The sequence below is a fragment of the Bufo bufo genome, chromosome 3 (assembly GCF_905171765.1).
Source record: "Bufo bufo chromosome 3, aBufBuf1.1, whole genome shotgun sequence".
In the NCBI taxonomy this organism is placed as follows: Eukaryota; Metazoa; Chordata; class Amphibia; order Anura; family Bufonidae; genus Bufo; species Bufo bufo.
The window spans coordinates 109563845-109586081 of NC_053391.1; the positions used below are offsets into that span (position 1 = coordinate 109563845).

The 22237-nt window shown below is 43.9% G+C and overlaps 1 protein-coding gene across 2 annotated transcripts in view; it reads left to right on the forward strand.

Moving 5' to 3' along the window:
- The first annotated feature begins 231 nt into the window (after positions 1-231).
- SLC13A5 (solute carrier family 13 member 5) overlaps positions 232-22237 on the forward strand; it is a 104781-nt gene continuing 82775 nt past the window's right edge. Inside the window, exon 1 of one of the 2 annotated variants that reach the window (XM_040423473.1) lies at positions 232-803. In XM_040423473.1, the coding sequence (XP_040279407.1) occupies positions 699-803 (105 nt within the window). In that variant the 5' untranslated portion in view covers positions 232-698. The remainder of the gene's footprint in view (positions 804-22237) is intronic. The other variant, XM_040423472.1, reaches the window with a different exon arrangement.

The following is a 22237-nucleotide window of genomic DNA, read 5'->3' on the forward strand; positions in this document are numbered from 1 at the left end:
AAAGCCACATTTTTCTACTAACATCTTCGTCACACTTTTTATATGTAAAGTTTTTATTTTAAAGGTATTTCAAGGATATATACTATGTCACACTTTTTTTTAATGTCCATATTTCCCAGCAGATGGCGATAGAGAAGAGATCCAGAGAGTTGCAAAATTTTTACTGATGCAATGATGCACGTTGGAGAGCTCCCAGTATAACTTCCACTCAGTTCCTGTGACATGATCAAAGAGTAGGAGTGAAGCTTTAAAGCCCCATCATCATGCATGTATTATCTGTACTGGCTCAGGAATGTCCCCACAGTCGTCTTATGCCATTAGGCAGAACGCTGATCTAAGCACAGGGCATACATCAACATTTATATGTACCCAGCCAATGAAGTCTATGCAACCTAACCTCTCATTTATCTTTTGCAGTTGTGATACAAGCTGTTTGACAGGAGGACTCCCTCCACCCATCATTTTGTATAGTGAGGTTGGACTGTGACCTTGCCGTGGAAATGCAGCTCAACAGAAGATATTTCAAAACACACCTTGATTACCTCCCACTACCTAACTCTGCACTGTATGAATGTGAAGAGTCCTAAGGCAGTCACATCTTCAGAGCTCTTCAAGGACACTATACCTCTGGGGCTGGTTGGGAGCCAAGAGAGAACTAGGATTCACAAATACTTTAGCTCTTACATCTGCTTCTCCATATGATGGCACCATGTCTGAAGCATCTTCTGAACTGCAAGCGGTTTTTCATTCTTTTGGTACCTCCCCTGTTGTTGTTACCACTACCCCTTGTTATCCGTACAAAGGTAAGTCATTATTATTATAGCGATATACCATTATAATGCACTTATTAGTGACCACTTCACCGCCTGTATATCTATATGATATGAGTATATTTGTATCTGAAAGAGGTTTAAGGTTCTGTTCACACCTGCATTGTTCTGCTCCATAACAGGAGCAGCACAACGATAACCATCAATGGTACCTGACAGACCCCATTGATTATAATGGGTCATGTCAGGTAATGCAGCATCCTGCTGTAATTCGCCCAACATTTTCATTGGAATCTGTGCTGAAGGCTCCAATGCAGGCGTGAACACAGCCGAATAACACAACAGGATGTTTTGCTAAGGCTACTTTCACACCCGTCATAGGGTCTCAATACCGGAAAAAAAGCGCTTCCGTTTTGTCCCCATTCATTATCAATGGGGACAAAACGTAACTGAACAGAACGGAGTGCTCCAAAATGCATTCCGTTCCGTTTTCATACCGGAGAGCAAACCGCAGCATGCTGTGGTTTTCTTTCCGTCCTGAGATGCGGCGCAAGACGGATCCGTCCCGTACTGACTTGCATTGTTTAACTATGACACTATTTGACAAAATAGAAAACTGACTTTCAATGGAGTTCATGACGGATCCTTCTTGGCTATGTTAAAGATAATACAACCGGATTCGTTAATAATGGATGCAGAAGGTTGTATTATCAGTAACGGAAGCGTTTTTGCTGAGCCCTGGGGCATCCAGCCAAAACGCTAGTGTGAAAGTAGTCCAAGAATGAGGAGAAATGTTTATTCTTGACCTGTCAAATTTTATTTTATTATTTATTATTCTTGCCTCAATTTGTATGAGTGTGATGAGTAATGACCAAGAAAAATAAAAAATATATATATATTTTTATTGTTATTATCTGCTGTTTTATTAGTATTTAAAAAGAAATATAATGTATTATATGTATATAATCTGTAGTATGGTATGGCACCTACAAGACGTCTTGCTCTTTTTTTATCTATCTTTATACCTCCTATGATGTTCACTTGGAACTAAAGGCCCTTTTACACAAGCAGATTATGGGGAACATTTATTGGGAACAAACATTCGCATGAACGCACATTCCTGATTATTGTCCTATGTAAATGTGCCACTGATTACCAGATGCAAATGCTCGTTCATCGGGTGAAAGCATCGTTGATATGGCACCCAAAATCATAGTTTCTGAGTAGATGATCGTCCTGTGTAAACAGCGATCTGGTGCCCCGAAACATTCAATCTGTATGGGGCTCAACAATTGCAGTAGTGATCACTTCTCCCCATACAGAGGAGATGATTGGTGATCAGGCGCCCTGTGCGAGCTAATCTTGTGGCGCCCGCGCCCCCCCGGTTCACCTAAACATACACAAAGAGGAAAACAATCATTGTAACAAATAGTTTTTCACACAATCTCGGGCCGGCCTGCTGTAAGAGACCGACTGCGAGCTGTGTCCAGTGGCGGATCCAGAGCCTGGTCTCGGGAGGGGCACCGCCGCCACAAAACAATGCTTATAGAACAGACTACACAGTGTAGCGGTATACTGTATATTGTGTGGCACAGTGTATGCTACATGTGCATAACATAAACATATTTCACATGAAAACGTACAATTACTTGGCTTGGCCCTTGGGGGATCTCGGACACCACTTCAACACTTGGCTGGGGGGTCTGCAGAGCTGATGTTGTGTTTTATCCTAATGAGAAAGATTTCATAATAAGGATTTGGAGAAGGGCAGAGGGATAGCAGAGCAGGGAGAGGCTGTTGCTGCTACTAGGGGGAAAAACACCATGATGTCAGACCTTGAGGATGTTGCCTTTTGAGAAGAAGGCCATCAGGGCCAAAAGCTACAGTGCCCCCATAGTGCTCCTCTCCCCCCTTCCTTCTAGTGCCCCCCATAATGTACCAGTATAAAATGCCCCAGTAGATGCCCTCAGTGTCCCCCTTAATTTTCAAGTATAAAATACCCCTTCTTTGTGCCCCCCGTAGATGACCCCATAGTACTCCTCTCCCCCCTTCCCCATAGTACCCACCATAATGTGTCCCAGTATAAAATTCTACTGTACAGAGCCCCCCATATAAAATAACCCTTCTTTGTGGCCTCAGTAGATGCCCCTATAGTGCCCCCAATAATGGGGCAGTAACAAGAGCAACCCCCCCAATCATGTGCCAGTAATAAGAGCCCCCCCATAATGTGCCAGTAGTAAGAGCCCCCCATCATGTGCCAGTAATAACATCCCCCCTAATGTGCCAGTAATAACAGCCCCCCCATCATGTGCCAGTAATAACAGCCCCCCATCATGTGCCAGTAATAACAGCCCCCCATCATGTGCCAGTAATAACAGCCCCCCCATCATGTGCCAGTAATAACAGCCCCCCCCATCATGTGCCAGTAATAACAGCCCCCCAATGTGCCAGTAAAAGTATTGCATATATAAAAAAAACAAAAAACACTTATACTTACCTCAGTGTCAGCGATGCGATGCAGGCCTCTACTGGACTGTGTCCCGCGCTGTACGGCTCAGGCCGGCAGCCTATCAGAGGAAGGGAAAGGGACACACCTCTCCCTCCCCTGCCTCAGCACAGCCATCGGTATCGCTGTCCTGAGGACGGCGATACAGATGACTATGGAGATGAGCGCTTCCACAATGGAAGCGCTCATCTCGCTGTGGCCTGCCGCCCCCTACAGCGCCCCTGGATCCGCCGGGCGCCCCTGTTGCCATGGCGCCCTGTGCGGCCGCACAGCTCGCACACCCCTAAGGTCGGCCCTGAATGCAGCTGCCACCTCTTCTGATGAGTAGGCAAATATTGAGTTCTTTCCCAATAATTGTCTGCACATCAACCCACGTAAAGGAACTTTTACTATACACTACTACATTGACTTTCTGATCACTATAGACATCCCGGTATCTGGAGGTACAACAGGATGGGGGCCTCTATTGATGTCCATGGGAATTAATACTCAGTGGGGTTTGGGCTGTCAGAATGCCATAAAGTAGATTTCAGGAAAAAAAATAACAACTCTAAAATGAGTTGTTGTTATCTGCCCCACCCTAGGATCCGCCAATGGCCTATTTTTATAAGTCCTATAGAAGAGAATGGAGACAGCCAAACATGTGCACACACCTCTCCATTCACAGAGCCGCAACTGTTGCCCCATTCTACTGAAGCAGATCCCAGAGGTGCGATCCAGACCTCTCAGACATTTATGGCGTATCCTGTGAATATGCCACAGTATCACATCTCCTCCCAAAGCTACTGCTCAGATCATAGTCAGCTGCAATTTTCTTTAAAATTGGGGATCATGCATGAAAAACACCATGATGTCAGACCTTGAGGATGCTGCCTTTTGAGAAGAAGGCCATCAGGGCCAAAAGCTATGAAAAACACCACAATCAAAAACATATTACATGAAGAGAACTCCTATACATCTAAGTGCTGCATTTTTAGCAACCAAAAAGAAAAATGTTTGGAACATCTTAATTAAATACATGTTGCACGTGAATCCAGACTAAGGACGTAAACGTCATGGTGTATGAAGCTGTATTAGGCCATCCATAGGCTTTTATGGGACTCTAGTGCTTCAATATACATCCAGTTTCGACATACATTGGGCACCATATTATGGAGCTATTCTCACCTAGAAGTCTTGCTTCCAGGGGAAATATCTTTGACATATAGCACTGCACGGAGCACCATGGCACACTGAGTGCCAGTTATATACTGTACGCAGGGTCGTAACTATCATAGTGGCAGACCATGCGACTGCTATGGGGCCCAGGGCAAGAGGGGGCCCAGTTGGGATCATCCCCTCTTCTACTGGCGATGAAAACTTGGTCAGGACTCTACCCTCTAAAGGAACAACTTTTAGCAAATGAGGCAGTGGAAAAAATGGCCCAAGGGTCATAGAAAGGGTTTAGGCCGTCTGTCCTGTGTGAGGGCCTGGTCTGATCCTTGCTATGGGGCCCTTACTTCTCTATGTACGCCACACTGACTGTACGTACTGTATATACCGTATAGCATACAGCCACAGGGGACTTGTTTGTTTGCACATAGCTCTGTCAATGGAATGAGGCCATTATACAGAACTTCACTGAAGTAGGCACAAATAAAAACCATGAATATAATAATGTAATTTACTGCTATGAAGTAAGACATTAGTTTCATTCCACTCCCATCCGCCTCCTCTGTTACTAAAATATGTTTATTAATCATTTTAATTACACTCCTGCTTAAAAATAACTCCTGCACGTGATTTTTAAGAGAATTGCATGCTTGTATGATGTTTTTGGAGAAAGTCCAACAGGGCAGGATCTGATATACACCCATCAGCCATAACAGGTGGTGGCTATATGAAACCACTATTAAACAGTCAGGGGGACATTTACTAACCTATTTAGGTCAATTTTGGGGTGTAAATAGATCACACATTTTGTTGCACTCCTTTTGTGCGGCAAAATATACGACAGTTCCCCCTTCACGCCACTTTTCAGAAGAGGCGAGAAAAGGGGATGTGCCGTGAGTGGGGAGCACACCAATTGTGCTTCTTTGCATAAACTTAGTCCATCCTCCAGCAGCATAGGGGAAATCAAGACCGGCATACTAATAATAGTGTCCCCCTCAATGCTTTAAAATTCATGTGTTGGAAGCAGGAAAAATGCACAAGCAGAAAGATCTGAGCAACTTTGGCAAGGACCAAATTGTTATGGCTAGATGACTTGGTCAGGGCATGTTAAAAAATGGCCGCTCTTGGGAGATGTTCCCAATATGCAGTGGTCAATACCTACCAAAAGTGGTGCAATGAAGGACAATCGGTGTACCAGCAACAGGCTGCCCAAGGCTTACTCATACAAAGTCTAACCCAATCCCACAGAAGAACTGCTGTACATCAAATTCCTGAAACAGTTAAAGGGGTATTCCAATCCCAGGTACTTTATTCCATTACTCCATGTGTAATACCCCAGAGCAGGGAGTATCTGCAAATGGTTTGATATGTAATATATTCTCATGTTAGGTACTGTATTGCTTGTGTATGGATGGCACAGCCGGGGTTCACAATCCTGGCCTCACTCCTAACTTTAGGTCTAGACGGGAGTTTGTAAAGAGAGGAATCTGTGCCTTTTGCTCCCTATCCTTAGGCCCAAACAGCTACAGAGACTTCACGGTCTCTGCATGATCTACAGAAGGAGAGAAGGAGAAAGACAAAGGAGAGAAATAGAGAACCTAGAGTTTGCATGGAGGAGCATTGGAGTCAGTAAGGTAACCTGCTACCAAAAGCTGATAAGACTTCACTGCCTTGAGGGGAATATTGCTAAGACATCCTTCAAACCTGGAAATGACCAGTCGTATCTCTAAAACCCTGTATCCCTCAGTGAACATTACAGACACCATTAAAGGGTTTCTATCACTTGGTATGACATAATTAGCTGTCAGACACTAGCGATCCGCTAGTGTCTGCTCTGGCCAACCATCCTACTATAATCACTTGTGGGGCAGCGGTTTTGCTAAAAAACTAACTTTTATAAATATGCTAATGAGCCTCTAGGTGCTATGTGGGCGTCATTAGCACCTAGAGGCTCCGTCTACCTTCATAAACAGCCGCCGCCCAGCGCGTCCCTCCAGCCCGCCCATGTCCTCCTCCGTGTGACGCAGCGGATGAGTTCTCGCGCATGCGCCGTGCGCGGCTGTATTCGGCGCATTTGAGATCTCAGCTCGGAGCGGTCAGACATTCAATGCGCATGCGCCGAATACAGCCGCGCATGCGCATTGAATGTCTGACCGCTCCGAGCTGAGATCTCAAATGCGCCGAATACAGCCGCGCACGGCGCATGCGCGAGAACTCGTCCGCTGCGTCACATGGAGGAGGACATGGGCGGGCTGGAGGGACGCGCTGGGCGGCGGCTGTTTATGAAGGTAGACGGAGCCTCTAGGTGCTAATGACGCCCACATAGCACCTAGAGGCTCATTAGCATATTTATAAAAGTTAGTTTTTTAGCAAAACCGCTGCCCCACAAGTGATTATAGTAGGATGGTTGGCCAGAGCAGACACTAGCGGATCGCTAGTGTCTGACAGCTAATTATGTCATACCAAGTGATAGAAACCCTTTAAAAGAGTATGATTGCCTGCCATAGATTCTGCAGGAAGAGACTTGAGAAAGGGTCATAAATCACATCTTGGCCTAAATCCATACATCATTGTCTGGGAAGAATTGTACTGTGTACAGTTGGAGCTGTGTTTTGCTATTGTTGGATGTACTACATCTCCTATTTTCCACTTCAGTAAAGAGAGATCCTTATTCTGTTAAATTTGGCCTGCACCATACGCCAGCCATTGCACTCTAAACACCATACCTGGCACCCATCCAAACACCAACATCATGGGCACCCCAACCACCATCAAGTGGGAGTCCTAGAACTTGAGTATGAACCGGGACAAGAAAGGATGCACCCTCCTTTGACTGCATTGTCCCAGAGAGAAATGGTATGAGGAAGGACATTGTGATTGTCTGTAACAGCTAGAGCCACTACCACTCCCATCCTCCTCTATGGCTCCTCCTGGGCTCGCTGCACATAATCCAGTGCTGATGCTCTTGTGCCCATTGTAGGTGCTGTGAACAGGGGTCATCATTCGCTGTGTATAGGGCAGCTCCACAGCCCCATCATAGCCAGCATAAAGTAACCACTAAATATTTCAAATGAAATTCCTAAGCTTTTCTTTATGGCAAGCAAAGGTTGTAATTAAGAAATAATTGGTTGAACAGTTTCTATTAAAGGGACACTACCATCAATTTTGTTATCACATATTAACAGACTATATGTGAATATATATGTTTTTGTTTTTTGTTTTTATAGAAAATGTGTGGATGGTTTTCTGGATATAATTTTTTGAAGTTATTCCATGTATTTTACTTCCTCTCCCGTCTCTTTAACTTCCTCCTTTGTTTGTACTTTTAGCACAGAAAACATTCTCACTTAAAGAGGTTGTCTCACTTCAGCAAACGGCATTTATTATGTTAATACAAGGCGCTTACTAATGTGCTGGATTGCAGGGTGGTCGTAACCGTGGAAACGGGCAGAGTATAATGTGATGGAAAAACGAATCCAGCCAGCAAGGAGGCAATATGGACAATCACAATACATTAGTAAGTTCCTTGTAGTAACTTTCTCTACATGATAAATGCCATTTGCTGAAGAGAAACAACCTCTTTAACTTTTTCAGTTCACTGCGACCAGGGAGAGAACCTCTGTAGTGACTCCACTAGCATCACACTTTACACGAATCTTCTATGGACATTTTTATCTAGGCCTATCAAGAGAATAATAGAATGCTGTCATCCCAATTCTATATTCTCCTATTATTCTAGCAGATAGCATCTTCCCTCCCAGCAGCAGCGAACTGACATTAAAGAACCTATCAATATAGGGGGTCTTATCCCTTCTGCTGACAGCTACACCAGGGCAATATTTTGATAATTTTAATGGTACTGCTGAAAGGATAAAACAGCCAAAAATAAAAAATAAAAAAAATGCTATCTATGACTAGTAGTAGGGAAAGGAGCAACAACCCTTTCTGGCCCTTTTTACCAACTGTTTGTTCCCCTGAACAATCCCTTAAAAAAAATTAAAAAAAATGGACTAGTTGTATTCTATAGAAAATATCAGCCGAGTGGTTGCTTTGGGTTACACTTTAAACGACCCCATTAACTGCTGGTGATTCATTGCAGACAAGTAAGCAAACAAGATGTTCTGGGTGAATTAAAAAGTGAATGTTATGTTCTGTTCACTGCTGAATAAACAATGGGCTTTCCTTTGCCAGTTCAAACTTACTACGCACATAGTATGACATCATTCTTCTCTTTTCAGCAAGCCCTCTCTGGCTATGTTCCCGTCACAAAGTTTCATTTAAGTGGCTCTCAATGAAAAAAAAATCAGAAAGATGTGCTTCTGGGGCAAATGACAAACTATTATGGAGTCAGCATCTCATCATTCAAGGTTTATTAGGTCATTCCAACAGGTACAAAAAGTGGGATGTTTCGGCCATGTCCTGTCTTTTCTAAGAATGCTCGAGAAAGGGTAGGACATGGCCGAAATGTCACACTTTTTGTACCTGTTGGAATGACCTAATAAACCATTAATGATGGAGATGCTGACATCATTGGAAAGTTTTTTTAGATCTACTTTGGAGCCAGATGTGGATCCATCAGTGGGACCAGTTTGCTGGTGAGGGACTTCGTGCTGTTCTTGTACTGTGAATAAGAAACTATTATGGAGGTCACTGTGTGGCTGGTACTTCTATGGTGGGCAATATGTGCCTGGCACTGTTATGGAGGGCACCGTGTGGCCATCAGTATTATGGGAAACACTAATGGGAGCACTGTGTGGCTGGCACTAATACGGGCACTGTTATGGAGGGCACAGTATGGCTGGTACTTTTATGGTGGGCAATATGTGCCTGGCCCTGTTATGGAGGGCACCGTGTGGCCATCAGTATTATGGGAAACACTAATGGGAGCACTGTGTTGCTGACACTAATAGGGGCACTGTTATGGTGGGCATTTTGTGGTTGGCACTTTAATGGAGAGCACTGTGTGGCTGGCGTTGTTATGGGGCAATGTGTGGTACTGTTAAGGTGGGCTCTTCTTTGCTATCACTGTTATAAGAACATTGTGTTGCTGGCACAACTGGGTACACTGTATAGCTAGCATTATTAGGGACACTGTTATGGTAGGCCATTTGTGGTCGGCAATGCGGAGGAGGGCATTATATTGGGGGTAATCTATGACACTTGAGGGACTGTAGCAAAAACACAGGTGGACAGCACTCCTTAGTAATAATGCTGCGGGTGCTCGTCTCCAAGGGAGGTGGTAAAAAGTCCCCCAGGATTAACAACTCACAGATGTCCAAAAAATTAAAAAAAATGGAGACAGCACTTCCAAAAGGTGGAATTTATTCCAGATGCAACGTTTCGGCTTAGTGATAGCCTTGCTTGACAAAGGCTATCAGTAAGCCGAAACGTTGCATCTGGAATAAATTCCACCTTTTGGACGTGCTGTCTCCATTTTTTTTATTTTTTGGACATCTATTACTTGAGGGACTGTGTGACCAGCACTATGCAGGTAACTGTGTAGCTGACACTTTTATGGTAGGAACTAATGATAGCACTGTTGGACTGGAACTACAGAAGGGCACAGTGTGACTAGTGCTGCTATGGGACACAGAGACACTAAACTGGGCATTGTGTGACTGGCAGCATTCATTATGGAAGAAACGAAAGGGAAGCAATGCATGGCCATTACAGAAGGACGCCATGTGGTTGGCATTTTATGGATCCCTGTAGGGCTGTGTGAGGTTTATTTCAAGCAACTAAAAGGAACAGTTCAATAGTTCAGAAAGACATTGCAGTCATGTCCTTCTAATGCAGAAGAGAAGTTGCTATGCATGGCAATGTGTGGCTGGCACTTTTATGGAGGGCACTTTGTGGTTGGTATAACTGGGGTGGCAGTGTATGACTGTCAGTCTTATGGGAAAATGTACTGGTATTGTTATGGGACACTGCTGCTGGCACTACTAGGGGGCACTGTGTGGTTGGCACTATTAGAGGCACTGTTATGGTGGGCGTACTCTGGTTGGCAGTATAATGGAGACAACGTGTGTCACTGTTATGGAGGACTCTGTGTCTGGCACTGATATGGCAGTCGATAAAGAGGGAACTGTTATAGCACTGTTTTGGGAGGTACTTAATTAGGCACTGTATGTATGGGAGGAAGTGATGGGGCCATTAAGGCTACTTTCACACTAGCGTTTTTGCTGGATCTGTCAGGGTCCAGCACAAACGCTTCCATTACTGATAATACAACCATCTGCATCCATTTGACCAATCCGGTTGCATTATCTTTAACATAGCCAAAACGGATCCGTCATGAACGCCATTGAAAGTCAATGGGGGACGGATCCGTTTTCTATTGTGGCAGATTGTGCCAGAGAAAACGGATCCGTCCCCATTGACTTGCATTTGCTTCGCATTCCCAGGACTGAAAGCAAAATACAACATGTTGCGGTTTGCTCTCCGGTCTGGGAACGCAACTAAACGGAATAGAATGCATTTTGGAGCACTCCGTTCGGTTCAGTTTTGTCCCCATCGACAATGAATGGGGACAGAACTGAAGCGTTTTTTTCTGGTATTGAGCCCCTATGACGGAACTCAATACCGGAAAACTTTAACGCTAGTGTGAAAGTAGCCTAAGCTAATTAAAAGAGCAAATAAGGTAAACTGTTACATATGTTGTGACTTGTGCAGGTCTTAGGGTGTGGTGCATGACTGCTAGCACTGTTCTCTCCTTTGTAGATTATAAAACGCATGGCCGTTTCTGTGTTTTTTCAATAGTTTGGAGCCCCCATCTGTCTTACATCAGACTTCCCAAGTCTCCCTCTTTTTGACCCAGGTCCCTCTGTCCCTCTTTGCTCCTTAAATGTCCGTCTTTTTGATTTGAGGTGTAGATTTTAATTATTACATTCCCAATATTGACCCAGAAAGTGTTTGTCTGGTTCCTCTCTGTATATTTGAGCCCGTCTTGTATATTATTTCATTATTTGATGTAATTTGGATTTTAAAAACATCTATATTCAGATTATTTTTCCGCCATTTCATATCACTCTGTCAGCAGAGCAGCTCTGGGGAACTCTGATCACGCTGTGACACAGCTCATCCCAACATACAGACAAAGACTAAACACGGCCAAACCTGTAGTGACCCCAGTCAAGATATGGACTAGTGAAGCGGGAGAGAAACGACAGAGTTGCTTTGATTCAGCAGACTGGAATATATTCAAAGAATCCACCAGTGACCTAAATCAGTGTTTCCCAACCAGTGTGCCTCCAGCTGTTGCAAAACTACAACTCCCAGCATGCCCGCACAGCCAAAGGCTGCCCGGGCATGCTGGGAGTTGTAGTTTTGCAACAGCTGGAGGCACACTGGTTGGGAAACACTGACCTAAATGACTACACTGACGCTGTGACATCATATATTACTTTTTGCGAAGAGTCCTGCAGTCCCATCAAAAAGTGCACCAGGTACAACAATGATAAACCCTGGTTTACATCGCATCTTAGGAAGCTGCGCCTCGATAAAGAAAGGGCGTATCGTACAGGCGACAGCGTCCTCTACAAAGCTGGCAGATACAAACCGCAGAAGGCCATCTCTGCCACAAAAAACGATTATTCAAATAGACTTGAAGAAAAATGTTTCACAATGGAGTCTACCACAATATGGAAGTCTCTACATCAAATTACCAACTACAGAAGGAAAGCCCCACAATCGTTAGATAACCTGCAGCTTGCAAATGAGCTGAACACATTCTATTGTAGGTTTGATACAACCAACTATAGCCATCCACTCCTAGTCAATTCGCATAATTTGCATCTCTGTTCTAACAGGAAATCCGAGCGCTCCAGCCAGTCAGCGTCTCCACCCCCGCGGTGCCTCAGCATCCACACAACACAGGATGTCGGCCACAATCTGCTGACCTGTCCCCAAAATGGCATCCACTATCATTATGCCAATCAGATGTAAACTATCTTTTCAAAAGACAAAATATTAAGAAAGCAGCCGGCCCAGACTCTGTGTCTGCGAAATGTCTGAAATTCTGTGCTGATCAGCTAGCCTTTGTTTTCACAGACATATTGAAATCATCTCTGGAACTCTCAATGGTCCCTGCCTGTTTTAAATGCTCAACCATTGTCCCAGTTCCTAAAAAATCTAAACCTACATGTCTAAATGACTATAGGCCTGTCGCCCTTACAAACTGATAATGGCTTATCTGAAATCCATCACCGATCCCCTGCTGGACTCTCTGCAATTTGCCTACAGGTCTAATAGATCCGCAGATGATGCTATAAACATGTGTATGCATTATGTTCTAGAACATCTAGACTCCCCGGGAACCTATGCCAGAATTTTATTTGTGGATTTCAGCTCTGCATTTAATACCATAATACCATCGCTGCTACACAGCAAGCTCTCTCACCTACGCATACCTGAATCCATCTGCAAAAGGATAACCAATTTCTTAACCGACAGGAGACTTGGGTTAGACTTGGGAAACACACCTCAAGCTCTTTGACAGTCAGTACTGGAGCTCCCAGGGCTGTATGCTTTCCCCACTGCTCTACTTACTGTACACCAATGACTGCATCTCCACAGACCTATCTGTTAAGGTTCTGAAGTTTGCAGATGACACAACAGTAGTTGGTCTCATACTAAATGGGGATGAGTCTGCATATAGGCATGAAGTAGGACAACTTTCCTCCTGGTGCAGCCACAACAACAACTTGGAACTTAATGCTCTGAAGACCATGGAGATGATAATAGACTTTAGGAGATCTCCCCCCCCCCAGCACCTCCCCTAATCATAAATAGATCTACAGTTAGGCCTCATGCACACGACCGTTGTTTTATTCCGTGTCCGGTGTTCCGTTTTTTGTGATTTTCTGCGGACCCATTGACTTTCAATGGGTCCGGTGAAAAAACTCGGCTAATGCACCGTTTGTCATCCGCGTCCGTGATCCGTGGTTCCAATCTGTCAAAAAAAATATAACCTGTCCTATTATTTTCGCGGAAAACGGTTCACAGACCGCTAAAAAACACGGAGGCACACAAGATTGTCATCCGCGTCCGCGCGTCCGTGTCCGTTTTTTTCCTATCATTTGCATGGCAAACCTATCTCAGATTTTTTTTTACTATCCTTTATGTCTGGTGATCCTCCAAAAATAAAGGAAGACACACGGAAACAGAAACGGATCACGGAACAACGGAACCCCATTTTGCGGAACGGAACACAACAACGGTCGTGTGCATGAGGCCTAACCCGAGTAGATTTATTCAAGTTTCTAGGGACCACAATTTCCAAAAACCTAAAATGGAACAACAATACTGCCACTATCATCAAGAAAGCGCAACAGAGGATGTACCACCTACGGCAGCTGAAAATGTTTGGCCTACCACAAAAATGAATAGTGCAGTTCTACACCGCGATCATCGAATCCATCATGACATCATCTATGACTGTATGGTTCGGCTCCTGCCCAGTATTAGAAAAGGTGAGACTGCAGCGCATCATCCGAACAGCGGAAAGGATAATTGGCTGTAGCTGACCTTCCCTGCAGGATCTTCACACTAACAGGTGTAGAAAGAGAGCGGCTAAGATTGCCTCAGACCCCTCTCACCCTGCTCACTCCATCTTCCAGCCTAGGCCTTCAGGAGTGAGATACCGTTCAGTCGCTACTAAAACAAGCAGTTGCCTTGTTTAATGCAGAACCACGCTAAAGCCGCTATGACTTGGAAGCATTACAGCCCAGAACTGAAAACGATCACTTCTCCCTGTTTATTGCCACTAAAACTTAGGCTCCATTCACACGCCCGTAGCGTGTTTTCCAGATCCACAAAACACGGACACCGGCAATGTGCGTTCCGCATTTTTTCGGACCGCACATCGCCGGCACTAATAGAATATGCCTATTGTTGTCCGCAATTGCGGACAAGAATAGGACATGTTCTATTTTTTTCGGGAATGGAATTGCGGACCCGGAAGTGCGGGTCCGCAATTGCATATCCGGGAAGCGCATCGTGCTGCCTTATAGAAATGAATGGGTCCGCAATTTCATTCTGCAAAATGAGGAACGAAATTGTGTGAATGGGGCCTTACTGCCCTTGTCCTGCACTATCCATACTGTCTGTCCTTGTACCGTTTTGTTTGTGTCTGTCAAGCAACTACCAAGTCCAATTCCTTGTAAGTGCAAGCTTATTTGGCCAAATAAATTGATTCTGATTCTGAAGAGAGAACTATTGAAGTGTATAGATATGCAGGAAAAATGGATCTTTCACACAATGAACCATAAGTGTCCCTCTTTGACCATCCAAAAAGTTGGGAGGTATGTTACATTAAAGACTTATATAGTTAGAAACAGGCAGACAAACATGTTGCCCATGTCACAGAATCTAAAGGGATGAGAAAATTATTAGATTTTTATTGCACTTTTGTGTTTTGGAAAATAATTTGCCATTTTATGGGTTTAGTCTTAAGGGGTTGTCTCAATAAGACGACCTCTTTTTGAAACAAAGTTTGCCCGGAGATCAACTGAACACTGATCAGGCTTCTGAAACCTCTGGGCATAGGGCATATAGCAAGGGATTATCTTAAAGGGGTTGTCCTATGAATAATATTTGTACAGTCCTCAATCCAGCACCTGGAGTTGAATACGTTTGTAATTACATGTCATTAAAAACTTAGCATAGCCACTGAGTTATTCAATAAAATGTATCTGTATAGCGCCACCTGCTGTTTGACCATTTTCTTATTTCTCTGTCCACCTCACTGACATGGATGCACATGCTTAGTTACATCCTTCAACTGCCTCTTGAGCTGAGATAGGGGAAGAACTGCAGCAGAATGCACAAGCCCCCTCATCTGCAGCAGAAAGGACACTCCCCTTGAGCTGTCAGCTTGATATAAATCTAGTAGAGCAACGAATGGGGAGATCTCTGGATCCATGTGAGGTACAGGGCTGGTTTCTTTGTCAGAAAGGTAGTATATGATGGCTGATTTTCATTGTTTACATTAGTCATGGGATAACCTCTTTAAATGGGTTTCCAGGGGGAGAATAATTGTCTTATAAAGGGCCAGAATGGGTTAAAAATAAAAAAAAGAATTACACACCCTGACCAGTCCCCCCCCCCCCCCCGCTATTGTTCCAACACTCACTTGTCTTTAATTATGAAGGGTTTATTCACCAACAACAATGCGACGTTTCGACCGTAATGGTCTTTCTCAAGCCACATATAATGTGAACAAGAGCAGATATATATATATATATATATATATATATAAAAAAACAAAAAAGTTCAGTGGCAGCACCGTCAGAGGAAAAGCTATGGGTGCAGCTGGCCCAGTGTGGATAAAGCCAATCCAAATAGATAAAATTGCAAAAAAGGGCAGCACTCCAGAAAGTAAAAGAAGAAAAAACTTTAATTACCCATATGGGACAGGCTTGTCCCATATGGGTAATTAAAGTTTTTTCTTCTTTTACTTTCTGGAGTGCTGCCCTTTTTTGCAATTTTATATATATATATATATACACACATTCCCTCCCAGTAGGTCACATGACCTAATTAGATATGCAAATTATAAACCAATTATTTGAATTATCTACATCTCATTAACCTGTTGTCTAATCTCTTGTTTATGTCTAAATATATTCATCATTCCCCTGCATCCATTAAACACAGTGTCCTAATTATAAAGCATCAAAGGTGTTTACTTATCAAAACCTTGGTAGGAGTCTGGTTGGCTCTTCACAGACGGGACCTTCCTCAGCGTTACCCTGTCGGAGGTGCGCATGCGCTAGGGACACGTGCAGGCTCCCAAAGGGCGCGCTCCTCCTAGCGATCCTTCTTGGTTAGTGCGCATGCGCATCGGGTATGGGGCTGAGTTCCCTACGCTGACGTGCTTCTCTTGTTACTATAGTGACGTTTCTACCCAAAACATATGGGCGTGTCATACCGAGACCTCAGCGTGATGTTTCAGCACCTCCGTGTGTATTTAATGTTATCCTTATGTAGCGTTTGTCTCTGCTCAGAAAAATCGACTCCGCTTTAACCCTGTGATATGCATGCCACTACTCCGATTTGAGTTTTAACCCTTACAGGTAGTTTTTTGCGGTACCAGGCATTTCTTGGCCTCAATTACACCTGCAGAGTGTGTCCATTTATATGTCTATATGTGTATTAGAGCAATTAAGCTCCATAAATACCAATTCTTATATTTATATATAACACTCTATCTACAGTTTATTGTCAAAAGGGCTCCACAATGGTAGAACATAAGAACTAAATTCAGCAGCATGAGCTCCATCACTAAAGCAATATCCATAGGGCCAGGGTTGTGCAACGGTCTTCTCTCACCAAGTAGCAGGATAACAGGTCAAAAGATTAAAACCTACAGACCTCTCTTCCCTCGGTGGAGCAGTGGAAACTCAAGGTGGACCAACTCTACCGCTTTGAGGAACTTGCCTCTTGGGAATCCCGTACCCATCCTGCTTTTATTAAATGTTGGGTCCTATGGACAAACTACAGGTTTCTCAGTATCCCGTAAACTCCAGTCACAGCCCACTAGCATTCTTTAGCTCTACCTCCAGTGTTCCACTGCAAAACCGAGCAAAGCCCTCATACAGCCATCATCTGCCTCAACCGTCTTCTAGCATTTCATACGCTTTTTAATGCGAAAAATAGGTATTGTTCAAGGAACATTTGGTTGTTCTGCTAACCAATTATGATTGTCTTCTCTTGGCTCCTAAATTTACAAAAAGTCTGACCCTACAGTACTAGCTTAGGAAGGGCCATTTATCAAGAGGAGGCCATTTCAGACAACACAGAACGACGAGGAAGGTCCCCTCTGTGAAGTGCCAACCAGACTCCTACCAAGGTTTTGATAAGTAAACACCTTTGATGCTTTATAATTAGGACACTGTGTTTAATGGGTGCAGGGGAATGATGAATATATTTAGACATAAGAGATAAGACAACAGGTTAATGAGATGTAGATAATTCACATAATTGGATTATAATTTGCATATCTAATTAGGTCATGTGACCTACTGGGAGGGAATGTGTGTATATATATCTGCTTTTGTTCACATTATATGTTGCTTGAGAAAGACCATTACGGTCGAAACGTTGCATTGTTGTTGGTGAATAAACCCTTCATAATTGAAGACAAGTGAGTGCTGCGGTTTTTCATATATGACGCATCCAAGGGGGAACTTCAGACTGGCTCCTAACACGGCTGGCACCACCACAAGAAAAGGTTTTATTTATATTTTTTCGTTGTGCTGCTATATACATTTTTTTAATTGTTCCAACACTGCTCCGGTCTCTGCTGCCCTCTTCATCCTGGTCCCTTTTTAACACACAAGAAATTGTAAGAAATGCCCTCTAGGCTGACCACTGGCCCCAGCAGTGACCTAACTGACATTGATTGGCTGAGAGGAGCACTTCCAGCTATTTCCTGTGTGTCAATCCAGAACCAGCAAGTCAGTGGGGACTGGAACAGTGGCAGAACTGCAGTGGCGGGGGATTTTGACAGCATGGGCTCATGCCCATGAGCGTACTGGCTCAGCGTCCGTATTGCGGACAATAAACAACTGGTCCGCAAAATACGGGAACTGGCCGTGTGCACTCCATGGTGCAGATGCAGACCCATTGACTTCCACAACATACGACCGAAGATAGGGCTTTATCTTTTGCAGAGCAGAGGCATGGATCGGAAGCCCACTACAAAGCATTTAGTGGGCTTCCCATGGAACATGTTCTATCTTTGGCCGTAACTTGCAGATCGCATACCCGTGCAAGTAAAAAAAAATTGTGGTCCGATGCATGGGCACTGAGCAATTACGCTCGTGTGCATGAGCCCTATGTAAGATATACTTAGGCTGCATTCACATGGTCATGTGCGGTCCGTAAAATACGATCTGTTTAAGGGGGGCAGCCATTTTGTCTGAGCTGTCGTCAACAGCATTTAGAAAGCATTAAGAAAGCTACTTTATGGCAGCCCCATGGGCCATAGACACAATTGTCAGGAGGGTACCTCATTGATTTCTATGGGAGAATTTTGTAGGCATGTTCTGTACAAGGTCATTGTACAAGGAAAGAAAAGATAATCTCTGACAATCACGGCTGTCTCTTGGTCCAAGTGTGGTTTGCCGTGACACGTCTGCCGTGCATGCAGTTGCCTGGGGCAATGTGTTGTTTCAGCATGTGTGTGCACTGCTCCTGTTTCCTGGTCTCTCCCCAGTCTGGTGGTTATGGGGTTAAGGTGTGGATCTGGGATCTGTGGTCTCATGGCTCTACTTATCCTGTTGCTGTGATATTGAGGTCAGTTGTATTCCAGCCTTGGTTGGTGCTGGAGCCTGGCTCCTTCCTGGATATTCCATCTGTCCAGTGTTAGGGGCACGTAGTTTGACATATTGTCACGGTGCGGTGTGGGGGAAAAAAAAACCCCACACCGAACACCGTTGGGAAGTGGGAATAGAAACTATGCCCGGACACAGAGGAAACGGGCAATGGGAACCTCAGAATGCAACCCTAAACCTCGCCCTGACTCCTAACCGTATGAGCGGACCCATATGGTAGGAGGGCTCATACACAGGAGCCTCAAGCCCTACTAACCCTAAAGATCCCTGGAATAGAGGCAGGACCAGAGACGACCAGTTCCTGTGTATGAGCCCTCCTACCTACAGGGTCTGCTCATACGGTTAGGAGTAGGGCGAGGTTTAGGGATGCATTAGGAGGTTCCCTGCTCCCTTTCCCCGATTTCCTGGCCTTTTTATTCCCGCTTCCCAACGGTGTTCGTGTCGTTTTTTTTTCCCCCCACACCGCACCGTGACAGTATGTCAACTAGGTGGGCCCTCACACAGGACAAGTGGAATATCCAGGAAGGAGCAAGGCTCCAGCACCAACCAAAGCTGGAATACAACTGAACCTCAAACTCATAGCAACAGGATAAGTAGAGCCATGAGACCACACCCAGATCCACACCTTAACCCCATAACCACCAGACTGGGGAGAGACCAGGAAACAGGAGCAGTGCACACACTGCTGAAACAATACGTTGCCCAGGCAACTGCATGCACGGCAGACTTGTCACAGCAAACTACACTGGGACCGAGAGACAGCCGTGAGACACTTATTGTGAATGGTGTATCCTGCCTTATGTATACACAGAGGTGCTAGCTGTCAATCTAATCTTGCTCTAATGATATCAGGTAATGCAGTAAAGTGGCGCCAATTATTTGGCCTAGTGGCCAGTGCAAAAACTGCAGGATTTTATGTTTTTTGTTTAAATATAGATACTGACAGGGAAAATTAAAAATACATCATCAAAAATTCTTAAATAATGTGTTAAACATAAAAAGTGATTTAAACAATAGACCATTTTCTAATGACACAATCTCTTTAAGAAAACATACACATTAGAAAAGTTGACAGGGCCAATTCTTAATGTGAAGATGCATTGTCTGTTTTAGCAACTACTTGCATCACCCATGTAATAATGACTCTGGAGCTTCTATTCTTATGACCCTGTGGGGTGCCATTCCTGTATTATTCCTGCTAGCAGTCTGCATGAAGGTCCAGCTGAATGTTACCAGTTGAGGGTGTGTCCCTGCACAATCTGACACTACTTAAATCAGTGTTGCCGTTGCAGGGATACATCCCAACTGGTAACACTCATCTGGACCTTCATTACAAACTGCTAGCAATACATTCATAACTTTTAGTAGGAATAATAAAGTAATGACATAGAGTGATAAGAATGCATGCTCCTTATTTATCATTATATGGGGAATACAAGTACTGTAGTTGCTAAAACAGATATGCCAGGCGAGGTGACAGCTCCTCTTTAAGGTACTCTAGTAGTCTATATCTGCAAAAAAAGCTGAGTTGAGTGAACACTGGGATGAAAAGGCCCCGTTATATACAGTATTTACTAATCCTCCAGCATTCTTCCATCGCACTTGATGACTTCTGATTTCACTGGTACCAAGTTCCAATTAGGATTGCTCGGTTCTTTCTCATTTAGCACTAAATATCCCAGCAAACCTATAAACACATATGGCAGTCCACAATGATGGATAGGTTCCAACTTAAGTGTGACAAACCACAATATGGTTCCATCACATGAAAAATCAGTAGAACAGGTTCAAGTAATAAAATAGTAAAATAAAAAATAAAAAATCCAATTTATGAATTAACATCTTAGCATAGATGACACCTGCTGATAAAAAGCTCTCATCTGGTAAAAGAATTTCACACTAATTATTAAATGATTGAAAAGAACGGAGTCAGGTAAAAGAGTTCCATCTAGTTAATGGGTTACTTTAATGTTGCCAGGTCATGGAACGTGTGTGGCCCTTCTAATCGCCATAAACCCCACCTCGTGTAGTAAATCGCTGATGCTGATCATGCTTTTGAATACAACTGTATGTGAAAGAAAATGTTTACTACATGGTATGTCTCTTTTTCAACTATCAGAATTAAAGGGATTTTCCATAACTAGAAAACAAGATTCTATTTGGTGTTTTTTTTTTTAAACCAAAAAACTGCACCTCTCTTGTCCATGCACTGCAATAGGACTACTGATCCAGTGGATTTGGTATGTCTAGGGTCCCTAATCAAAGGCATTCTTTTTATATAGCAAAATACAATCTTTACCTATCTTCTTATGTGGTCCTCAAACCGTATGATACCCCTTTATGTGTCCCGCACACATTATGATGGCTCCTTATGTCCCCCAACACAACATGATGCCCCCAATGTTTCCCCAACAGAATATGGTTCCACCTTATGTGCTCCCAAAACAACATGGTTCCCCCTTATGTTCTTTCAATATATTATGGTGCCCCCTTATGAACTCCCAACACAATATGGTGTTCTTTATGTGCTCCCAACACAATATGGTGCCCCTTAAGTGCTCCCAACACAATATGGTGCCCCTTAAGTGCTCCCAACACAATATGGTGCCTCTCATGTGCCTTTTGACCACAACATACAGCCTGCTTGCATGCCCCCAACACAATTTGGTGGCGCCTTATGTGCCACCAACACAAAATGCTGCCCATTTAGTGTCTATAAAATGAATACACACCTAGTTCATGTTTCCATGATGAACGGAGCAGATCTCTCATTGCATATCTGCCTTGGTCTGCCTGGTGGGTAAGTTCTAGCACCAAATTCCCAGTAGCAGGGTAACTGGTGGAGCAGATCGTTCTGCTTCTCCATTATATTCAACTGCAACTAAGAATAGGTGCTCCAGAATTGTTAGTAGGTGGGGAATGCATGTAGCTATTAAAATAGGCAGGTCATGAGTAGTGAAATGTCCTCTTTAACTCCCTGAATAGTCCTTTAAAGGGATATTCCTATGTGGGACATTGATGGCATATAACTAGGATATGCCACAAATGTCAGATAGTCCCACCTTTAGGACCCACTTCTATCTCCAGAAAGTGACCCCTGAAGTGAAGGTAGAGTAGCTGCTCATGCATGGCCACTCTCTCTACTATGGGACTTCTGAAAATAGCAGAGCCTGGTCACTCGGCTATTTTTGGAAGTCTCATATCAGTGAATAGAGAAAAAGCTACACATGAGAGGTGTGTTTTTTATTTTTTAACTTCAGGCCCTAGTTCTGGAGATAGGAGCCGGTCTTAGAGGTGGGACCCGTACCTATCTAACATTTGTGGCATATCCTTGTGATATGCCATCAATGTCCCAGATGGGAATACACTTTTAATGTTTGTGCAGATCCGTAATACAGTCCAGAAGTCGGTACACAGCAGGCAAACAGAATTCTAGCTCTTTTAGCAAGGTCTGGCAGAAAGCAGAACCAAAC